Source organism: Rhipicephalus microplus, chromosome 2 (genome assembly GCF_043290135.1).
Source record: "Rhipicephalus microplus isolate Deutch F79 chromosome 2, USDA_Rmic, whole genome shotgun sequence".
Classification (NCBI taxonomy): domain Eukaryota; kingdom Metazoa; phylum Arthropoda; class Arachnida; order Ixodida; family Ixodidae; genus Rhipicephalus; species Rhipicephalus microplus.
The window spans coordinates 60,818,401-60,839,499 of NC_134701.1; the positions used below are offsets into that span (position 1 = coordinate 60,818,401).

Here is a 21,099-nt window from a genome sequence, read left to right on the forward strand (position 1 = left end):
TACGGAGTAATTATTCAAGGCTTCTCTAGCTCTTGCCACTTAAGTAGCTTGCTGGGTTTCAGGATAGATAGATAGATAGATAGATAGATAGATAGATAGACAGATAGATAGATAGATAGATAGATAGATAGATAGATAGATAGATAGATAGATAGATAAATAGATAGATAGATAGATAGATAGATAGATAGATAGATAGATAGATAGATAGATAGATTTGTGGGGTCTAACGTCCCAAAACCACCATATGATTATGAAATACGCCGTAGTGGGGGGCTCCAGAAATTTTGATCACTTGGGGTTCTTTAACGTGCACCCAGACAGACAGATAGATAGATAGATAGATAGATAGATAGATAGATATATAGATAGATAGATAGATAGATAGATAGATAGATAGATAGATAGATAGATAGATAGATAGATAGATAGATAGATAGATAGATAGATAGATAGAGTTTAACATGAGCGGGCTAAGGTGCAGCAGCAACAGCACGATCTTTAATCGTTGCTTGCTTTTCATGCAGTGTTTCGCTGGTCTTGCTGATCTCAACTTCTGGGACGTCACGAGCTCTGACACCGGTTCGCATGGTTCTGCCTAGTCATTTCTGGCTGACAACGTGGACATCACCGAGTGTTTGCCATGGGACTGCCATATCAGTCCGCTATGGAACGGCGCCTGCGCATCAGCCTTCAAGCTGCCGCAATTCAACGATCGTGGCCACCCTCTACTTGACCAGCCATTCATCGACAACTGCGGGACCGTGACGTCATTCACCATAAGAAGGATAAAGCCACTACCCGAGGATCGTCTCTTCAGTGGGCTAAGGTGCAGCAGCAACCGCACGATGTTTAATCGTTGCTTGCTTTTCATGCAGGTATGTTACCTTTCCAGTGCATAATGCATTCGATCCGATGATCGCTTTCTGATGCTGCTGCCTTGCCCACGTAGACTTGTATTTTTATGCCACGTGTTATATTGCAAAAGTTGTCTCGTTCTGAGTGGTGATGTGGAACTAAATCCGGGGCCTTTGAATAAGTCGGTGATTACCAGTAAAGGCAATACTTCTGGTAATAGACCTGTAACCCAAAACGCAGCTGGTTCCAATGCTCTCGACGAGGTTACTCATACACCCTCTACTTCCGTACCTGTTGACACTGGCACTCCATCTATCTTTCAAATGTTATCTAAATTTTCGGAGGGGCAAACTAAGCTAGCTCATGATATTGCCGACATCAAGTCATTTAAACAGACGGTCGCCTGCCGTTTTGATGATTTAGAATCACGTGTTAATGCATTAGAACGGGCTCACAAGTCTAATGAGCATAATTCTGTGAGTGAACTCCATTCTGAAATAAATTGCCTAACTTCTAAGATTAACGAACTGGTCTTAAAAAAACGATGTCTTAGAAAATCTTTCAAGGCGTAATAATCTGATAATACACGGTATTTCAGAAGATCCGAATGAAAACGCTAGCACCCTGTTGTGCAGCGTTACTTCTGTATTCACTAATAGCCTGCAAATTGCCTGCCCTCAAATCGAGCGCGTACACAGGCTTGGTAAACCACGTACTGGCTACACACGACCCATTATTCTGAAGCTTTCGAAATTTGGTGAAAAATTTGTTGTCCTAAAAAATGCATCTAAACTCAAAGGCTCAAACGTGTTTATTACAGAAGACTTCTCTTCGCGGATTAAGACACATTCGGAAAAGAATTTGAGAGGCATCACTTCCCTTTCGCAACGATGGCTCTGTGGTGAGGTTAAAATACGATCACGCGTTCATTGACAAGGTTCGTTACAACTGGGACGACGCCTCAAACACACTAGTGAAAGTCTCGGGTCAACCCCGTGGCCCTCGTTCTTCTGTCCCCACGTCCTCAAATGCCTCTTCATCCACTCCTTGACCTCGTTATAACCGTCAGGAACACCTTGTAGTTCTAAACGTTAATGCTCGTAGCATAGTTAAGAAACTTCCAGATCTATTGTCCCTTGTTGCAACTCATTCCCCTCATGTTGTTGGCATTACTGAGTCTTGGTTACATAGTAACATTTACCATTCTGAGTTTACTCCGCCCGGCTTTATTGCCATACGTAATGACAGGGCACATGGCATTGGCGGTGGCGTCGCTCTACTTATCCGCTCAGATATCCGCTTCTCGGTGTTGCCATCACCTCCAGAGATTGAATCCCTGTGGTGCAAGATTTATCTAAATAATCAATGTATTGTAGTTAGTGTTATATATCGCCCACCTGGATCCTCCCTTGATGTTTTTCATGCTCTTTCCGATTTCATGTGCGATATTATTATAGCTTCATCAAGGTTGATCTGTATGGGTGATTTTAATGCTCCTGACATCGATTGGCCTTCCCTGACTGTAACAGATCGTGATGCTGCTATCTGCCAGGAATTCATAAATATTTCTTTATCTTTTGGGCTTACTCAAGTCGTTTTATGTGTGACTAGGTTTAATTCTATTCTAGACTTAGTTTTCCTAAGTACAGATTTAGCTGATAATAACTTTTCTTGCGAGGTAATTGACGGATTATCAGACCATAAAGGTGTCTTGTTATCACTTTGTTGTCCCACGTCCAAATCACCCTATACGTTTACTAGTTTCCCTGATTTCACTCGTGCGGATGACAATTCCATTACTGATTTCCTAGCTAATCATTTTGATACGTTTTGTGCACTTTCTCACAGGCAGGATATAGATTACCTCGTTAATTAATTTGAGAATCTTGTTAAGTCATGTGTCCGAAGATTTGTGCCAGTTAAGACAAAGAAAAGCAATACTAATTTTCCTTGGATCACTCGTGACATCTTACATTTGTCTCGCCGTGTCCGTCGACTTAGGCGCTCCGGAAGAACTCACGATCCCGTTAGCCTAGACAAATTTCAGAAGGCGAAAAGTGAACTTAATTCTAAAATGAGAACGGCGAAAGATTTCTTTTTTCGCGTCCAGTTGCCGGGCATGTTAAGCACGAACCCACGCAAATTTTGGTATTCAATTTTGCCTCATGATGCCTCACCTTCTTCTTTCAGAATTTATAACGATGTTATTAGTGACCCGTCAGCAATATCGAAGGCTATTAAAAACTATTTCCAGTCTGTGTTTCTTTCTGACAACAACTTCATTCCTTCTCTGACAGGCATAACTCGTTCTGAACCAATCAGTGACATTGAAACAACGAGTGAAGGCATTCTGAACCTTATCTTAAAATTAGACGTAAAAAAATGCACTGGTCCTGACGGGATACACAATGCATTCTTAGTTCGCTACTCCATTTGGTGATCCAGATATCTGAAGATTATATTCAACAAATCTTTATCTTCTGGCACTGTTCCATCCTCATGCAAGATAGCAAAGGTACTCCCTCTTTATAAATCTGGCACCAAGCAGTCTCTATTGAATTAGAGACCGATATCATTGACTTCTCAATCATGCAAGATGTTAGAACATATCATTCAAAAACACATTATGCTCTTCTTGGAATCGCACCAACTACTATCAAACATGCAACATGGGTTTAGGCGTGGTTTCAGTACCACAACACAATTAGTCGAATTCACGCATGATATTTTTTTGAACCTTGATCTTGGCAACCAGGTGGACGCTATATTTACTGACTTCTCAGAGGCCTTCGATACAGTACTGCATTCTAAACTTCTCGCTAAACTCGATGTCATATTAAACAATCCTCAATTGGTTAGTTGGATCTCTTGCTTTTTGTCATCTCGCTCTCAGTTCGTTTCCTACAGGTCAACCAACTCTACTGCCATTGATGTAACATCTGAAGTGCCCCAAGGGTCCGTTCTTGGGCCTTTTCTTTTTTTAATTTACTTGAATGATTTGCCTGTTTGCATCTCCTCTTCCATTCGTTTTTACGCCGATGATTGCGTTTTATATGAGGTCATTAAAACACACGCTGACCATTACCGCTTGCAAGAGTCATTTGCTGGTTTTTGCGATTGGTGCAGAACCTGGCAAATGAACATTAACTTCAAAAAACCGTACTTATGTCCTTTTGTAGTAAGTCTCCTTCTGCTTTTGATTACTCTTTCGATAACCGTGCAGTACATAGGGTTCTTGATTATAAGTATTTAGGGGTCATTTTTGCTCATAATATGACATGGTCTAAGCACAATGACTACATATGTAACAAAGCATTAAAAAAACTAGGCTAACTACGTCGCACTCTATCTAAATCTCCGAAGAAAACTAAGCTTCTCTTATTTAAATCACTCATTCGCCCAATAGTAGACTACGCATCTGTCGTTCGGAACCCGTACAAGCAGTGCAAGGTTAATAGGTTACAAGCAATTCAGAAAAAAGCTGTAAGATTCATATGTCATCGCTATGCTATGACCGCGACTTTTCACCCTCTTCTACTCTTTCTTCACTGAACTGAACTTTGCTCTCTTTGCGTCGCCGAATGAATTCATTAAAATTCTTACATAGCATTGTGACGTCTTCGGTTAAACTTTCAAATGACAAGGACTGCATAAACTTTGCACATCTGTCAACGACAAGAAGCTATCACAACTTAACCTTAACGCCTTACTATGCTCGAACTAATATGTTCAAGTTCAGTTTTCCCCCATTCTATTGAAGACTGGAATTCGTTACCTGGTACTATTCGTTCACGCCCATCATCCGATTTTCAAGCCGACATCCATGACATGCGTCTGCAACATACCCTCATCTATTTGCCATTGGTGTTTTCTCTTGAGTTGCATTGTTTCTTTATTCTTTATTCTATTTTCATTCATGTTAATCACATGTTTGTGCACTTTTGCCCTTGTATAACCACACATCTGTATTATGTTACCTGTTTACATAATTTTCATTCTTGTGTGTTAAAATTCCGCGTGTTTTGTACACCCACTCCAGCCATAGCGCACTTAGCGCTGCAGTATGTGTAAATAAAAATAAATAAATAAATAAAAAACCACCTTATGATTCTGAGAGACGCCGTAGTGGAGGGCTCCCGAAATTTCGACCACCTGGAGTTCTTTACCGTGCACCCAAATCTGAGCACATGGGCCTACAACATTTCCGCCTGCATCAATAAATGCAGCTGCCGCAGCCGGGATTTGATACCGCGACCTGCGGGTCAGCAGCCGAGAACCTTTGCCGCTAGACTACCGCAGCGGGGTATTTCAGGAGGCTGCAAATTTATGCATCTTTGCATTTTTATGTACAATTGCGCCTTTGAGAGGACTTCAATCCAGTGTCCACGCTTACTGCGCATGCGCGTCACCTCCCCCTTGCTTTCCTCTTCTACGTTTCTCCCTCTTTCGCCTCGCAACGCTGACGCAGGCAGTGTCTGCTAGCCAAAAGCCCCTCCACGCGCTTTCCGCCGGATAGGTTGAGCAGCGTCAACTCCTTCTGCCCCTCCCTAGTTACGCCAGTCTTTCGACCAGCGGAAGCCAAAGTGCCGAAATGATGTTTCTGCTTCTTTTCTGGTTCATTAACCCAACTCATATGCTATACACCTTATTTTTAGGGTGAAGTAAAGAAAGCGCACACCACCAGACCCGCCCATCCCACCTCATTTATCTTGCCCCACCATTTGGTTGTAGACCCCATCAGGAAGCCTGGTGCAAAGCAATGAGGTGGCGTTCCCTGCAAGCTCTGGATGAAATTTAAGGCAACAATTTTGGTACGAAGAAGCAAATATTTACTTTCTTGCGTGTGCGGAAAGATGATGAACGGAAAAAGCGCAAGGTGGTGGCTCAATAACTTACTCTCGGAAGCTCTGCGACCGCAACTAGGTGGTGGTGGCAGAACACTGGTGGAGGCTACCTTAAAGAGGGGCAGTAGACTCGATGGAGGTGCTCTACGCTCGCTTTTCTGTTTCTCCTCTAAGCATCCCTCCACGTGGCGTTTACACCACATTGTGCATGCGCGTCCCCTCCCCGCTCTATCGCCTCACCAGGACGAGGCAGGCAGCCTCAACTAGCGAGTTTATTAAAAATACGGACTCCTCGCTCTGCCTAATTGTTAACTGGCCACCCCGTTTATATACGCACTGGATCTTGACCTTCAAGGTAGTGCCGGTGGGAGATGAATTGCTATGTGCGTTTTTGGAGCATCGGTTCGTCACGACGTGCTTCGCGCCTCCCTCGGTTACTCTTCTAAGCAAGGCCGCAATGAGTGCCAGCGTCAACATCGCCACCAGTGTAAGCATCAACACCCGATGCTTCGCATTTGTGCATTGTTCCCTTTAGTCGCAGTTGGCGTAACTTTTTGTTCTGCGGGACGATACATCAAGGCAGTTTCGGTCTGTGAAATGATGTTTCAGGAGTTTGTTCAGCCTAGTTTCCAAGCTTACCACGTCAGAGCCCAATATTGCATCAAGGTTGCGCCCTGCAGAGCAAAAAGCCGCTGCTCGCTTATACACACACATGGCCGCGGATGTATGTTTTCGAGACGCATCTCATGGCCTGTTGCCCCATAGATGTCTACATAACGTCGCTTCACTGTATGAATCATCGAGAAATAAAGTCTACAAGCCCACACTTCAGGCTCCCAGTGAAAAGTTCGCAGTATCCGGCTGTTTCAAAGTTATTGTACGAAAATACCGGTGCGCAGACATTCGGAGAAGGTGACCTGTTTCTTTATGAAGCTCAACATGTGCTTTTATAGAGCTTGCTTGTCCCCTACTTCAACCTCTTCGACAGTCTGCCCGCTCCAAGAAAATATTCTGCAACATCCTCCTAGGGGGGCTAAGATATGACTTGGATGCATCAATTAAGCCAGGACCACTCCAGATTGCTCCGATTTGGATTATATTCCTCATCATCTAATGGGGGTCAAGGAGAATCGCACCCAACGAGAGCGCAGTTTGTGTTGAAATGCGCTTTCTTTGCTACCGGGGGTGCATGTGCACTGTGGCGGTTGATTCGTGGCTGTCGTACCCCATGCCGTATCAGAAGCCGATGCTGATGAGACGGAGGGTATTATTAACGTGCATTAGTCAGGCGTGCTCGTCATGCAGAATTACGAAGAGGCTTTGCCTGTCGTGGTGGTCCCCCAAACGGTAGCTGGTCTGATATTATTTGTTCAAGTATGGCGTCAGCATGAACACCGAGGCGCTGACAACGTTCACGCACATGGCAGTGATGAACATCGACGTGCTTGTTTGGCGGCTCCACCTCTTCGAAGTTCCTGCCGCCCATATCCGTTGAGTAAGACTGATGGTAGTTTTCCCCTTCCATACAGGTAGATCGTGGTGCTTGTTTGAGGTTCGTGAAGGCACTTTATCTCTCCTGATGGCACCAAAAGGCCTCATCAAATATATGCTTCTGTGCGTTGCAGAGGTATTGCAGCTCAAGAGGAAAAATGGGGTAGACGGGCGCTAGATGCTGTCAGAGAACAATGATCCTTGTAACATCCAGCCAAACATTGCGTCTGTTGCTGTTAGAGTTTTGGTTACGTGGTCAATTTGGCCGGTGGTGACCTTCCAATGGGCGTCCGATCCTATCATGACACTGATCTCGTCCGATTGCCACGCATTTGGTTGAAGGCTGTCAGCTGCGTTGTACCCCCGTTCGTCGAGCTGGTGTAAGCTGTTGCGGTCGAGTGGTAGGCATGTGACGGTGCATATTGCCGGAATCGCTAATGCTTTCACGGTTATTGGGGAGTCCTAAAATTGGCTGTGCCGTCGCACAGCCGATTTTCCAGCTCACGCCAGTTCACGCGCTCTGTGCAGATTCATCTCAATCACCTTGAGTCCCCGAACGGGACGAAAGATAGCTCTTCCTTTCCCGTGACAGAGCACTCAATATTTTTTAACAGGTCTGCACGAACTTACGAGCGCTGACTGCCGCGGTTCAACAGTTATCGCACAAGGAGTCGTCGGTATCTGAACTCTGCTCTATTTCAGCCTGTCTGCAATAATACAGCACCACATTTGATGTGACTGTTTCGGGTGGTCTTGACGGTTCGCGTGATACCTGAAGAGGCTTCGTGAGACGTGGGTGACTCATGTTTCGGCCGTGGATATCCCGCTGGCCTGGATAAATCGCAGACAATAGTCAGGTGGCGTCGCTGGCAGGTGCCACACCTAAGATTCAATAATTTCCTGGACATTTTGGCGATGTGGTTTCGTGTTCCACAGTGGAAGAAACAATTGGTGTACTGTAGCCTTGCCCGCTTCTCTTCAGTATATAGGTTGGTGTTGCAGGTAGCGATCCTGCGATCTTTGTTGTGGCAGAGTGGGCATGCCAGTCTAACAGGCGAGGTACACACCGTTAGGGTGGACGCTGACGGTATATTTTCTGTGCCATACATTTCTTTTTTATATTAGAGCTCTGGGATCGCCTTGCGACGCATGGCCAGACTGCCACCAGCTCTCATCCCGGATTTTTATTTGAACGTTAGTATTATCCTGGCTATCCACGTTCGGTCTTCAAGCGTTTCGGCGATGCTGGAGGCGCAGTTCTATTCTTTGATTTCTGCCTGTACATAATGGCAAGATATCCCGGCAGGCGTCGCATAAGGACATGGTTTCAGACCGCAGTGTACTGGTCGGGTGCTGCTTCTAGGCCTTCCAAGGTACTACCGTGGATATTCGCAATATTTGCAGCAGACGAAGCCTAAGAACGTATGACGAGCTTTTCATGATGCTTAGCGCAAGCAGACGATCAACATGCCCGTTCACAAGCAGATCCTTGCGTCCAAAGCAATCTTCGAGAGTCTTGATTGCAAAGTGGGAATTCGGCTTTACTAGATGGATGCATTCCAAAGCTTGCTTCGCGCTCGGGGTCAAATAGGTGAAGAGGCACTTGAATTTTTCGGCGTGTGGCAGCTCGGTATTCTTGTGGAAGGTAGCATCAAAATGGTCTTGAGAGGACAGCCATCTGCGAAGTCTGCCAGCAAAAATTAGTACCTGGACCACCGGCACCTGAACAACATGCGGACGGTGCTTTTTCACCTGCCCTGCTGCTTCGCCGTAGCGCGGAAATTCATGGTTGTTTCGCCCGGATCCAGTGGTTTGTGCCTACGCTCCGGTGGCTTTCTCATGTTCTTGAAGCCAGAACTTAGCTCGTGACACGGTCTAAAGAATTTTTTCGTTGTGCTCACTTGCTACTTCCACTTCATGGTCTATGTCTTCTTCGTTCATTGCCGCCAGATTGACGTAGTTGAGCCTTGAAAGTGCTGCTTCTTTATGTTTCAGAAAATTCATGTGGCCGTTAATCTGGGAAGTATCAGGATCCGGTTGCTACGGCAGGTCTGATAACAGTGCTAGGGCTCGGGTGACACCAGTCTGATCTAGCCGCGCTTCTTTCGAAAACGGTCAGCGGTCGGCATAGTCGTGACGTTCGGGGAAGTCTCCGAAGGAGTGGATCCCGGGTTTCGTGCACCAGATGTAACAAAATAACCAGTTTGCAGACGTTAGGTGGAGACGACCGTTTCTTCATCACGAAGATCAATCTGTGCTTTTCTAAAACGTGCCTGTCCCCCACTTCATCCTCTTCGACAGTCTGGCCCGCTCTAAGAGAATATTCCGCAACAGTGAACACCATGTCGCTGGCTCAGTAAAACGGACAATCTCCACCATCATTTCGCAAGGTATTCATCACTATAGGTTCGCCTGGTCAATTTTATTTTCATATCCTTCGATATTAGGCGCTGCATAATCGTTTCTTTGTTATTATCATTGTCCTGTACTTTTCATCAGTCGAGAACCGATGGACTCGTTGGCGTAGTCGCTTCGCTAACTCGGTGCACCTTGGGTCAGCCGTTGATTTAGACGGCGCAAAACGGTTTCATCATGGCAAAAAGCACTACAGTTTTACTTCATCTGAAGACGAATATTGTGGGCATTGTCGTTCGTCCCTTGATGGAGCGGGGAGAGTCACTCTATTCTTTAGGTGTAAGGCAGTTCACTCCTGGAAAGCTTTCTATATCAGTTAAATGAATGGAGCACTGGTTGTAGTGACGTGCATTTCTCGTACCCGTGATGGACCTTCGTAGTTGTGGCAACGCTGTTCATTCGATGACGCTCTCAGAGGCGAAGCTCCTTTTAGTCTAACCTTGTCCTGCATCAGGCGTAACCGGCAGTAATAAACACACTGACAAACAGATAGACAAACAGACGAACGGACTGACGAACGCATGAACGTAAGCATGGACAGAAGTCAGGAGGGACGCACGGACGGGGGGACGGACTGATGAACGTACGAATGCACTGACAGACAAACAGAGAGAAAGGCTTACGAACCGACAGCGAGACAGACAGACAGACAGACAGACAGACAGACAGACAGACAGACAGACAGACAGACGCATTACCTCACTCATCATTATTCTAACCGTGGACATGCTGTGATGTTTGAATAACTGGCCAACATTTGCACTCGCAATACGTTCACCTGCTGTAGATTACTTGAGGTGTGAGCTTCACTGCTGTCACATGTGTGATTATTCTTACAGTTTTGTATTTCAAAATACGTATAATTATTTTTTACGATTGCTGATAAATCACGAAAAATGGACTGCGGCGGCTAAGGAGGCAAAAACTTCAATCATTCAATGTACACTGTCCCGTGATCATTGATTAGTTACTCAGCTAGCAATTTTTCTTATTTAAATATTGTTTTCTTTTTTGTAAAATATATTACTTATTAAAAATGCACAACGTAATGATGAAAAGCGTTAACGGAGGTTTTTTTCTCGCTGGCCCAGCGTTAAAAGACGACCAAGACGAGGCAGAATAGAACAACCGGTCAACGATCACGCGTTGTGTCTGTCTCGCTACAATAATGCACAGGACATGATGAGTCTGCGTTAGTAGTACGGAATAAAGCGACGCTTGCGTCACGTGATGTAATGGTCCTCTAATTTATTAAGTTCCTGGACCATGAGTAATGGTCCAGGAACTTTTATGCGTGCTCATGAAACCGTGCACGCAGTTTCTAGATCGCTAAGATATTTGAGCGACGTGGTTTTAGCACATACGTGTTTTATGCCAATCCACATCGGCTCCACTGAAATGTTTACGTCAAGGATGTGACGCTTATAAATATATACCGACAGACTGCAATGAAAAAAATTGGCAGATCCCACGTATAGTGGAAATCTATGATAAGCGAAGCACGAATGAGAAGGGCTGATATGTGACTTTAAAATCAGGGCAGTGTTACGAGGTGGAGGTAAATTATGGCGTACATGACTTCGTTACCATGATTATCATCTTTCAACATGTCACTTACTTTTGTCATCTGTTCAGGTCATCTGATACGAAATTTGGTAAATATCGAGCTAGCGGAATGGCCACGAGCGCATCATGATTGGCCCAATACACTTCAACGTAACGTTGACGTGTGTGCACGCTAGGCACAACGACGCTGCGCTAGCAAAACAGGAGCACTACTTACTCTATAACCTGACGCCAAGCATGACCAGTGTCCATCGGTGGGCCCGGTGGCAACCGTCACAAAATGCGACATATTGTGCAGAGAGTTTCCCAATATACACTAGAGGGAGCTCTGCCGCTAGTGTCTATGGAAGCTTCACCGCATGACCCTTCAGCGAGCGTGGGAATAATGGGTAGTACGCACATTTGTCTAATCTTCGTACTTCTGGCTTGCTTCTTCCTTCGTGTGTGTTCGTGTTGCTTGGAGCTGTTTTTTCACGAAAACCTACATTAGCAAATGTTCACCGTTTGCGCTTCACAACCTTACTCTTTTTGGCTTACCATTTTGAATCAAGTCACTAAGTTTAAAAAGGTTCATTCTTTCTTTCAAAACAAAACCGTAACCAGCAATAAACGAAGTCGCAAATACGATTTTCTTCCCGCAGGTACGACGACTAGACAAATGTGTGTACTACCCATCATTCCCATGGTCGCTTAACGATCGCAGCGACCGAGTGCCCTCTAGTTAATTAAGGGAAACTCTATGATATGTGGCACTTCGCGCCAATGACGTCACCCAGACAGCACTGCGTAGGCCTCTCTTCGTGACGGAGAGACGCCGGCCACGCTCAAACGCACATGCTTCTAAGCAACGCGGCGCGGCGCGCCTTAGGGCAGGCAGATCGGCACCTGACGTGGCATCGCCGTCGTTACGCGACGAAACGAACACCGGTGCGCCAGCGTGCCGGGTCCCGACGAAGTGTAATGGTGCCTTGAGTGTGACATGTAGCCATGTTCTTACGTGACACGCTTCTCATGACTATCCTGTTTGGACCAGTCACATATCTTCGTCATTCATTCACGTCCTGTAATACCAAACTTGGTATACGCGAAGCTAGCGAAACAGCCGTAAACGCATCATTGGCGTGGCATGTATTCATGTTGTTACATGACAAGTATCTCATGACTATCTTGTTTGCACCAGTTGTATACCTTCGTCATGCATTCACATCCTGTAATATTAAATTTGGTATATGTTAAGTGAGCGAAACGGCCGCGAGCGCATCATCAGCGTTTCATGCAGTTATGTTGTCACATGACACCCACATGATTATCATGTTTGCACACGTCACATACCTTCGTCATCCATTCACACCCCGTAATACCAAACTTGGTATATGTGAAGCTAGCGAAACCGCCGTGAGCACATCAGCGTGGCATGTAATTATGTTGATGCATGAGACGCATTTGATTAATATTTATTTATTTTTTATTTATTTATTCAAGTATTTATTTACAAATACTGCAGGCGCTGTTTGGGCCTAAGCAGGAGTGGGTAACAAATGTCAGTGACAAAACAGATTATAAAAAATAAAAAAATACATTACCAGGTACGAAAATAAGAAACTTCTCAACAACACGGAAAACATAATTAACACATAGCAATGATAACATTCACACAGGAATACAAGGAATGTCAGCACTACTGAGGAACATAATACACTTCATATTAAAAATCAAGTGTTATGTAATTGACGAGATGGGCAAACGATTGGGTTGTGTCTTCATTAACGACCTTTTGAGGTAACTTGTTCCATAATGAAAGAGCATGAGGGAATAATGAGTGCTGATGAACGTTCAGATGACTGAATGGTTGTCTAACTGTTTATTATGATGAATACGATCAAAGCGCACAGACGGGTTGGTTATGTACCAATTGGGTGGCGTTTTGAAGTGACCGTGGTACAATTGATAGAAGAATTTTATTCGAGAGACTATTCTACGATAAACGAGTGTTTTCAGATTTGCCTTCTCGCGAAGGGCAGAGACGCTTGCGAAATGAGAGTAGCTAGAATAATTGGTATCATTTTTGCACCAGTCATACACCTTCGTCATGCATTCACGTCTTTTAATACCAATTTCGGTATATATGAAGCTAGCGAAACAACCACGAGCGCATCATCAGCGTGGAGTGTAGTCACATTGTCACATAACACGCACGTAATTATCATCTCTGCACCCGTCACATAACTTCGTCATCCATTCACATCCCGTAATACCAAGCTTGGTATGTGTGAAGCTAGCGAAACGGCTGCGAGCGCATCATCAGCGTGGCATGTAGCCATGTAGTCATCAGCGTGGCATGAAGTCATCAGCGCGGCATGTAGGTAGTCACCGCTCGCAAAGTTCGAGCGCACATCGAGCGAACAGTCTTTCTGCAATTAAACTTACAGGAAAGCACCCACCTCCTGTGTCTTGGTGTTTCGAAAAAAACGTTCACTCAAGTGAACGCTACACCGAGTTTCGCTTCAAACCATTCTTCCAGCACCTGCGTGGACGCCCGTTTCAATCGTGTCAATGGCATGCGCACTGCTGCTGCCTCGCATTCTATTAAGGTTCCGTTCGGTGAGGTGGGTCATATTGTTTCGCTATTTGGAGAATTTAAAACCTATCATGGTCGTTTTTAGCTGTATATTATTAATGTATCTATTAGTCTTGCTCGAATATATTGTAAAGCTCAGCTGTTTTTACTTTCTCAAAATTTCAAGTAAGCAGTTTAAGAAGCATTGCGCACTTTGTAAAGCGTCTTATTGCTCCGAAGTATGGTATCGCAAACTGCAGCACTGTTCAACAATTGTTTAATGAGCTTACACATAATCTTGAGGCAGATAACTTTAGCGCCCATCTACAGAAAGAACGTTCACAGCTAGACAACACAGACTCATCAAAACATGCGCTTCCTTCTGATTAAAATGCTGTCGCGAGCCTACGCCCACCACCGTTCTCTACTTGCCCGTGCTTTTTTTTTTGGGGGGGGGGGGAGCAGCACCTTGTTCAAAAAATATATATAAACAATTTCTCCTTAGAGGAAACCCTGTGCAGATGTGAAGCAACGGGGAGATCGTTCTCTTGAGCGGGAGATCGTGTACTTTATTGAGAGCTCGTGCTGGCGCTAACGCTGACACTGGCGGTGGCGTCGATGCTGGCACTCTTCGCTGCCTTGCGCAGGACACATAGAGGCACGTGCGCTCTGTTATTTTATACCGCGCCACTCCCGTGGAACCGCAGCGGAGTATGCAGCTGTCGCACAATTCACCAGTCGTGCACGCTGTTCTGTAGAGCAGAGGATTCCTGAAGGAGCACGGCCGTTCGCTCGATGTGCGCTAAAACGTTGCTAGCAGTGGAGAGGCTTAAGCAAAGGAGATGACACGCGGCGAGCGCTGACAGGCGAGGGAGAGAATGACGCCAACCCCCACGCACCACGAGGAAAGGCGTGACCTACTTGGCAACGCCCCAACACTAGCTGCCAGGGGAGCGTGATGCGGACGGAGGGGCAACGTTACACAGGCCAGTCAAAGAATTTAATCCCAAGGCAAAGTGATGTACCATGGAATTTCATATGTTTGTACGTAAACAATACGAAGCTGCGCGTACGCATACAATGTATGTGGTTTCGGCATATATATGCGGTACTGTGGAAATAAAGCAGTTGGTATTTTGATGTCAATGTGTTTATTTCGTCACCTCCTTTTTTCTCACTTTTTACGTATTGTTCGTGCGAGAAACTCTTTTTATTGTAGCCAAATGTTGCTACACAGCTAATATAGTCCCAGAGTACTTACCAGGCGAATCGGGTATTCTGTATTCACTAGAGACGGGAGTACCTGAGAAGAGGCTATTGTTGGCGGCACCATGTGGCACTGGGCATATTGGTAGTCGGCCTCCGCGTGATACGCAAGAAAAACAATCACGTCCACTGGATTACTTCTGCACAACAAAATAGGAAACAGCATTAGCCTTCAAACTTCGTTATTACTTTAAGGCACCAAAACCCTACTAACACTCAGCCTCTTTTGATGACACAATGTGAAGCACCACGAAAAAAAATGCGCTGATTGAAATTATTATTGTTACGTAAATCAGGAGTCACTTGTACTCTTGATTACTCGCAACACATATTTCTAACAGCGGTGACACACATGACCGGTTCAGCTCAGAGAGCGAGCGACTGACGGGTACTCCCGGATCTGGATTCCTGTTTCATGGAACAGAGTAGCATTGTCCGCACTAGCAGTTACCGAAACTCCGGTCCGTGTGTATCTCACGAAAGTTGAGCCTTAGCATCCTGCTTTAAGGTGCCAATGGTGAGCTCCTCCTCCAGGTTGAAGGACGGCAGATGTATGGCACCATAATGTTAAAAATAACGCGCTATTTCACTCTCCGTAGAAACAGAGTTGCCAATTTAAGCTGCTAAATGCTTCAAACCTTCACCGTCCCTCAATTACGTCATTATGGCATAAGCAGATGACTGTTTATTAAACGTGGTGTTTGTGTAAGCAATGCAAGTAATGCCAAAGTAGCGACGAAGTATTCGCAATGTCCACGGGCAATAGGTGGCACTTCGTGCAATCCAAGATGACTTGGGGTGGGTATTAAACCGTGAACTCACAGGTAAAGAGGTAGGATGCATGGACGTACGCCCCTTACCACTTTCACTGGATGAACTCTTGATCATCGAATGAAGTTTAATTGACCGAAGTACTTTGTCAAATGATAGGACCTGCTAAATTTTTGTTGCCTTATTTTTGCCGAAGTGAGAAGGGTGGTGGTGTCAGCTGACCGACCATGCATCAACGATGTCTTGCATAAACCTGCACGTGCTAAAATTGCATTAACTCGAATGGATGCACGAGCTGAATAGCCTGGCCGAGATAACTTGTGCTGATGCTGCCAGACGCATTTGCCGTAGCAGTATTCCACTAGTGAGTAGTGCACCGTCGCGGCTGCACGGGACCGAATGATTGACGTAGTAATGGTTTGCAAACATAAACGCTGTTGTCATAACTTGCGCCTGAACACATGCATTAAACTTCCCATTATGTAGCGCTTGTCTCACAGCCATGATCCGAATTTAGCAGGGCACAATTTGCTACACTCGGATCTTGCAGTTCCGTTAGCGCAGTCGCAACCAAGATGTCGAAACGAGTACACCTGTCGCAACGTCGAAATAGTGTAAATTCATCAAAAAGCAACATCGCTCAATCGCTACCCGTAAAAGGATGGAGAAGTTGGCATGGACTGTAGTGGTAAATGGATATTTCGTTGCTCTAACCATTTATCTTCGCTCGTCGCTCTGCAGCGTGTTGACTGCATGCGGTGCTACGTAATATCCACTGTAATTGGTGTACATACAGTGCACAAAAAACTATGCTTTAATTTTGAGTTCGCTGAAGAACATATGCACTAAACAAAATCAAAATTACTTACAAGCGTAAAAAACAATGAAGCATGAGGGGACGTAATGAGCAAACCGCTGCTGGTGAGTTAGCAGCTGATCATTCATCGTAGCTGTCACTCTCGGTTCGTTCTACATCCAATGAAAAATTCTCGACCTCAAGACAGTTTCTTTAAACACCAATGTTGAAAGCAAATTGAGAAATTTTCTGCGCCGAACAAATCCAATAACAGCTTCAACGCGTCACTCACCGCGCACAACACCAACACGGCGTCACTCAATACGTTTGTTGGGGCGCGAAAAACGATTTTCTCTGAAACCAGGCAAGAATTGAATTGCTTGAAGAGTGCTGCCATCCACCAACAAACACAAAAATGAAGCTGCGTAGCCTTCGCCAAAGTTTGGAAGAGCAAATCACGACCCTGAACTGCTTTCTGCATACAATAAATGTATGGGATTCATGCTCTACAAAAGCACTGACGAATGCTGTGCGCGCATGAAACATAGTGAGTTTCAACTGCAAAGGTAAGAAGATAACATATAACTATACAACGTTGCTTCGGAAAACTTTGCAAAGCTGATATGCTTACTCTTAGGGCTATATTCGAACACGTGCCTCCACGTAATTTCACGGAAACTTGGCTTCTCGCACAATATACTCAATTTTATCACGTCACAGACAGTCCGGTATATCCACTGATGCACGAAACATACAAAGTGGTTTATGTTAGTTTCTCTCTAACGCGTTAACACTGAGAGTAGCACAACCAAAAAATAGAGCGTCTGCCTACTGATCCTCCTCGAGAGGACGCAACTGAATTCCGCAATGCCACGCTACAATCTACGAACAATGCTAATATTTTGGCAAGACGCTATTAAGGTGAAAATGAAAGATAGGGCAAGTTATTCTTAAATGAGGGAAAATAAAATAAACGTGAACTCCGTAGCTGTCCGCATCAGAGTGCGACACCTCAACAGTGGCTCATAAAGGAAGGGGATAAGGAGCGAATATATATTGGCCCCGAGTCTGCATGTTACACTGCAAATGTCGTCGAAAGACGAAAGTCTTGCGTCTGGAGAGAGTGAACGAAACGTTTGTTTGATGTTCTGCACGAGAAAATTAGTCAATAGTATTCTGAAAGCACTGGGTTAGAGTGCCTCGAGCGTGTAGCAGAGGCGAAGGAGCGCATCGAGGCACCTCAGACATGAGTGCCATCTAGCAGTTACCTTCAAAAACGAAGAGGTTCGTGGCAGTAAAGAAAGATGCGTGATTGTCTCAGAGGTGATACGGTGTAGGACGCAAAGCGACGGGCAGGTGCCACCACCGCGTCGTCGGTGAAAAGCGTTGTAAACACTTGCCTTTTTGAGCATCGTGTTACAGCGCGATAAACGCTACAGTCCTTAGAGGTAGTACTTTTGTGTGTCTCTTCTAGCATAAAGGCACACATACAAAACATTGACGTGCTGTTATGGCGCCTCAGATATGCGCAATAATTGCGTAGTAATGAACAATCGCACAACTATTAACTCTGAACCTTAAGCAATATTGATGGGCGCTGTGGATGGTGTCAGTCGGTTGGTGCCAATTGAGGTATCGTAAAGAGACAGACCAAAATTTTTCAGTCAAAGGTCCCCAAGAAATACTATCGTCTTTGAAACAATAGAGTGACAAGTAACGATAAGAACAAAGAAAGATGTGAACATAGTTGAAGAAGTTCGAGGACGGGGTACCATTCAGCGAGAGCTTCACGGCATTAGGAGATGGCGGAGGGCAAGCCGGTTGGCCAGAGCTGCGCTGTCGTCGGAGATCGCGGAGGCACAAAAATTCCACACGGAATGCAGCGAGTGAGTCCAATAGAAGATAACCAGCAATAAACGAAGTCGCAAATACGATTTTCTTCCCGCAGGTACGACGACTAGACAAATGTGTGTACTACCCATCATTCCCATGGTCGCTTAACGATCGCAGAGACCGAGTGCCCTCTAGGTAATTAAGGGAAACTCTATGATATGTGGCACTTCGCGCCAATGACGTCACCCAGACAGCACTGCGTAGGCCTCTCTTCGTGACGGAGAGACGCCGGCCACGCTCAAACGCACATGCTTCTAAGCAACGCGGCGCGGCGCGCCTTAGGGCAGGCAGATCGGCACCTGACGTGGCATCGCCGTCGTTACGCGACGAAACGAACACCGGTGCGCCAGCGTGCCGGGTCCCGACGAAGTGTAATGGTGCCTTGAGTGTGACATGTAGCCATGTTCTTACGTGACACGCTTCTCATGACTATCCTGTTTGGACCAGTCACATAGTGATTGTCTCAGAGGTGATACGGTGTAGGACGCAAAGCGACGGGCAGGTGCCACCACCGCGTCGTCGGTGAAAAGCGTTGTAAACACTTGCCTTTTTTGAGCATCGTGTTACAGCGCGATAAACGCTACAGTCCTTAGAGGTAGTACTTTTGTGTGTCTCTTCTAGCATAAAGGCACACATACAAAACATTGACGTGCTGTTATGGCGCCTCAGATATGCGCAATAATTGCGTAGTAATGAACAATCGCACAACTATTAACTCTGAACCTTAAGCAATATTGATGGGCGCTGTGGATGGTGTCAGCCGGTTGGTGCCATTTGAGGTATCGTAAAGAGACAGACCAAAATTTTTCAGTCAAAGGTCCCCAAGAAATACTATCGTCTTTGAAACAATAGAGTGACAAGTAACGATAAGAACAAAGAAAGATGTGAACATAGTTGAAGGAGTTCGAGGACGGGGTACCATTCAGCGAGAGCTTCACGGCATTAGGAGATGGCGGAGGGCAAGCCGGTTGGCCAGAGCTGCGCTGTCGTCGGAGATTGCGGAGGCACAACCATTCCACACGGAATGCAGCGAGTGAGTCCAATAGAGGATAGATAAATAGTGGGTGGATGCTAAAGTTGACATTTCCCCCGTATTCAGAAACGCTAATTGATTTGAACTTGATTTGAAACCGCCTTCAATGCAGCGCGTTCGCAACGCGTCTGTGCTGCCTTGGCACCGCCTAAACACAGAGCGTTCAAAACGCGTTTGGGCTGCATTGAAATGGGTGGCAAGTCTAGATCAAATCAAGCAGCGTTTATGAAAACGGGGGTTCAACTACCAAACTTTTCTTCAAGGCTGCGCCTTTTCTTCAAGTTGAAGCCTTGAAAAAGATAACTCCAGTTGTCGCAACATCGGCTTTAGTAGACACCTTCTGATTACGAATCCTTCATCGCAAGCTACCATCATCCCCTTCCAGCCTCTTTTATATTTGGGTGAAAGGAGAGCTAAAGTCAATAATTACTATATAAAATAAGATACAGGTATCTAAATAGGTGGAAGATTATTCAGCAACACAGTGGCGAGCATTTTTTTGTTCACTATGAAAACTGCAGATAACAACATCAATCTTCGCTGACTGACAGAGTGCAGGCTAAGCGCGAAGAGCCGCAGAAGTAAGCGGCAGAAAAGTAAGAATGTAACGAAAGAACGTGCAATACGTATGAGTTGACAACGTAGAGGTCAAAGAAACTTCCAGGGGGATGATCTCAGTGTCTAGAGGTCAAGTTCGACAACGCTTCCACTACCGAAGCGTCGAAAACCGGTGAGGTGGCGTCGAGCGGAGTGACACTTCACGTATTAAACTGCAGACCGTAGTGCCGCCACACATCTAGAGATACCGATAAGACAGGGGCAAAAGGGAAGCATTTGCTCCTAAATATTAGGGGGAAAACTAATATTATCATTGTTATCACTTACATAGCACATACATGTTGATTATTAAGAACAGTAGCTTTTGGCTACTGAAAAGAAAGCAGCGCTGTCATAACAATGCGCCAAAGCCGGGGTGGCATTCAGCGCCGTAGATGCGGTGCGCCATACATCTCGACACGGCAAGCACCTCCCATGAGACCACAATAGTATGCAATCGGTCACATGAAGCTTGACAGGACAAAGATGACTTTTTTTCCCACGGCTAAGTGAATGGTGCCTCGAGAAGGCGGACCCTTTCACCAGCCAAAATGTCACACCCGTGTTCTGTGGCCCTTCACATTTCAGCGAAGAAACTCCTTCACGTGAGAAGGGAGAATGTGGTGCCTATCATCCCGTCAAGGACGTAGACCTGTATGGTGCGGGTGGCACCTTTGATAGTGGTGTTGGTGTAATGTGCCGGAAGGGCGCAACTTCAAGTTATTTTCACATCTAGAGAACAATGGGGAAATACTGTTAAGAATGAACAAATGAGCTTAGTCTGAGCATTAGTACACTAATCTCTCCGGCAGTTGCAGAATGCCGCCGCTGCCACAGGGCGCGTTGCACTTGGAACACACTAAACATTCAGCTGCATCGGCTAACAGCATTGACGAGAATTAGTGCATCAATCGCGCTTGCCTGAATCTGAATAATGGGATTCCCATGGTGTGTGCTGTAATCCAACAAAAGCAGCCTAGAGAAAATAACTGAGAACGTACGTGCAATCGAA

At 45.5% G+C, this 21,099-nt stretch overlaps 1 protein-coding gene across 1 annotated transcript in view; it reads right to left on the minus strand.

The window, feature by feature from the left end:
* LOC142796263 (uncharacterized) overlaps positions 1-21,099 on the minus strand; it is a 265,070-nt gene that overhangs the window by 2,224 nt on the left and 241,747 nt on the right. Inside the window, exon 2 of the mRNA XM_075886481.1 lies at positions 14,993-15,137. Coding sequence (XP_075742596.1) covers positions 14,993-15,137 — 145 coding nt within the window. The remainder of the gene's footprint in view (positions 1-14,992; positions 15,138-21,099) is intronic.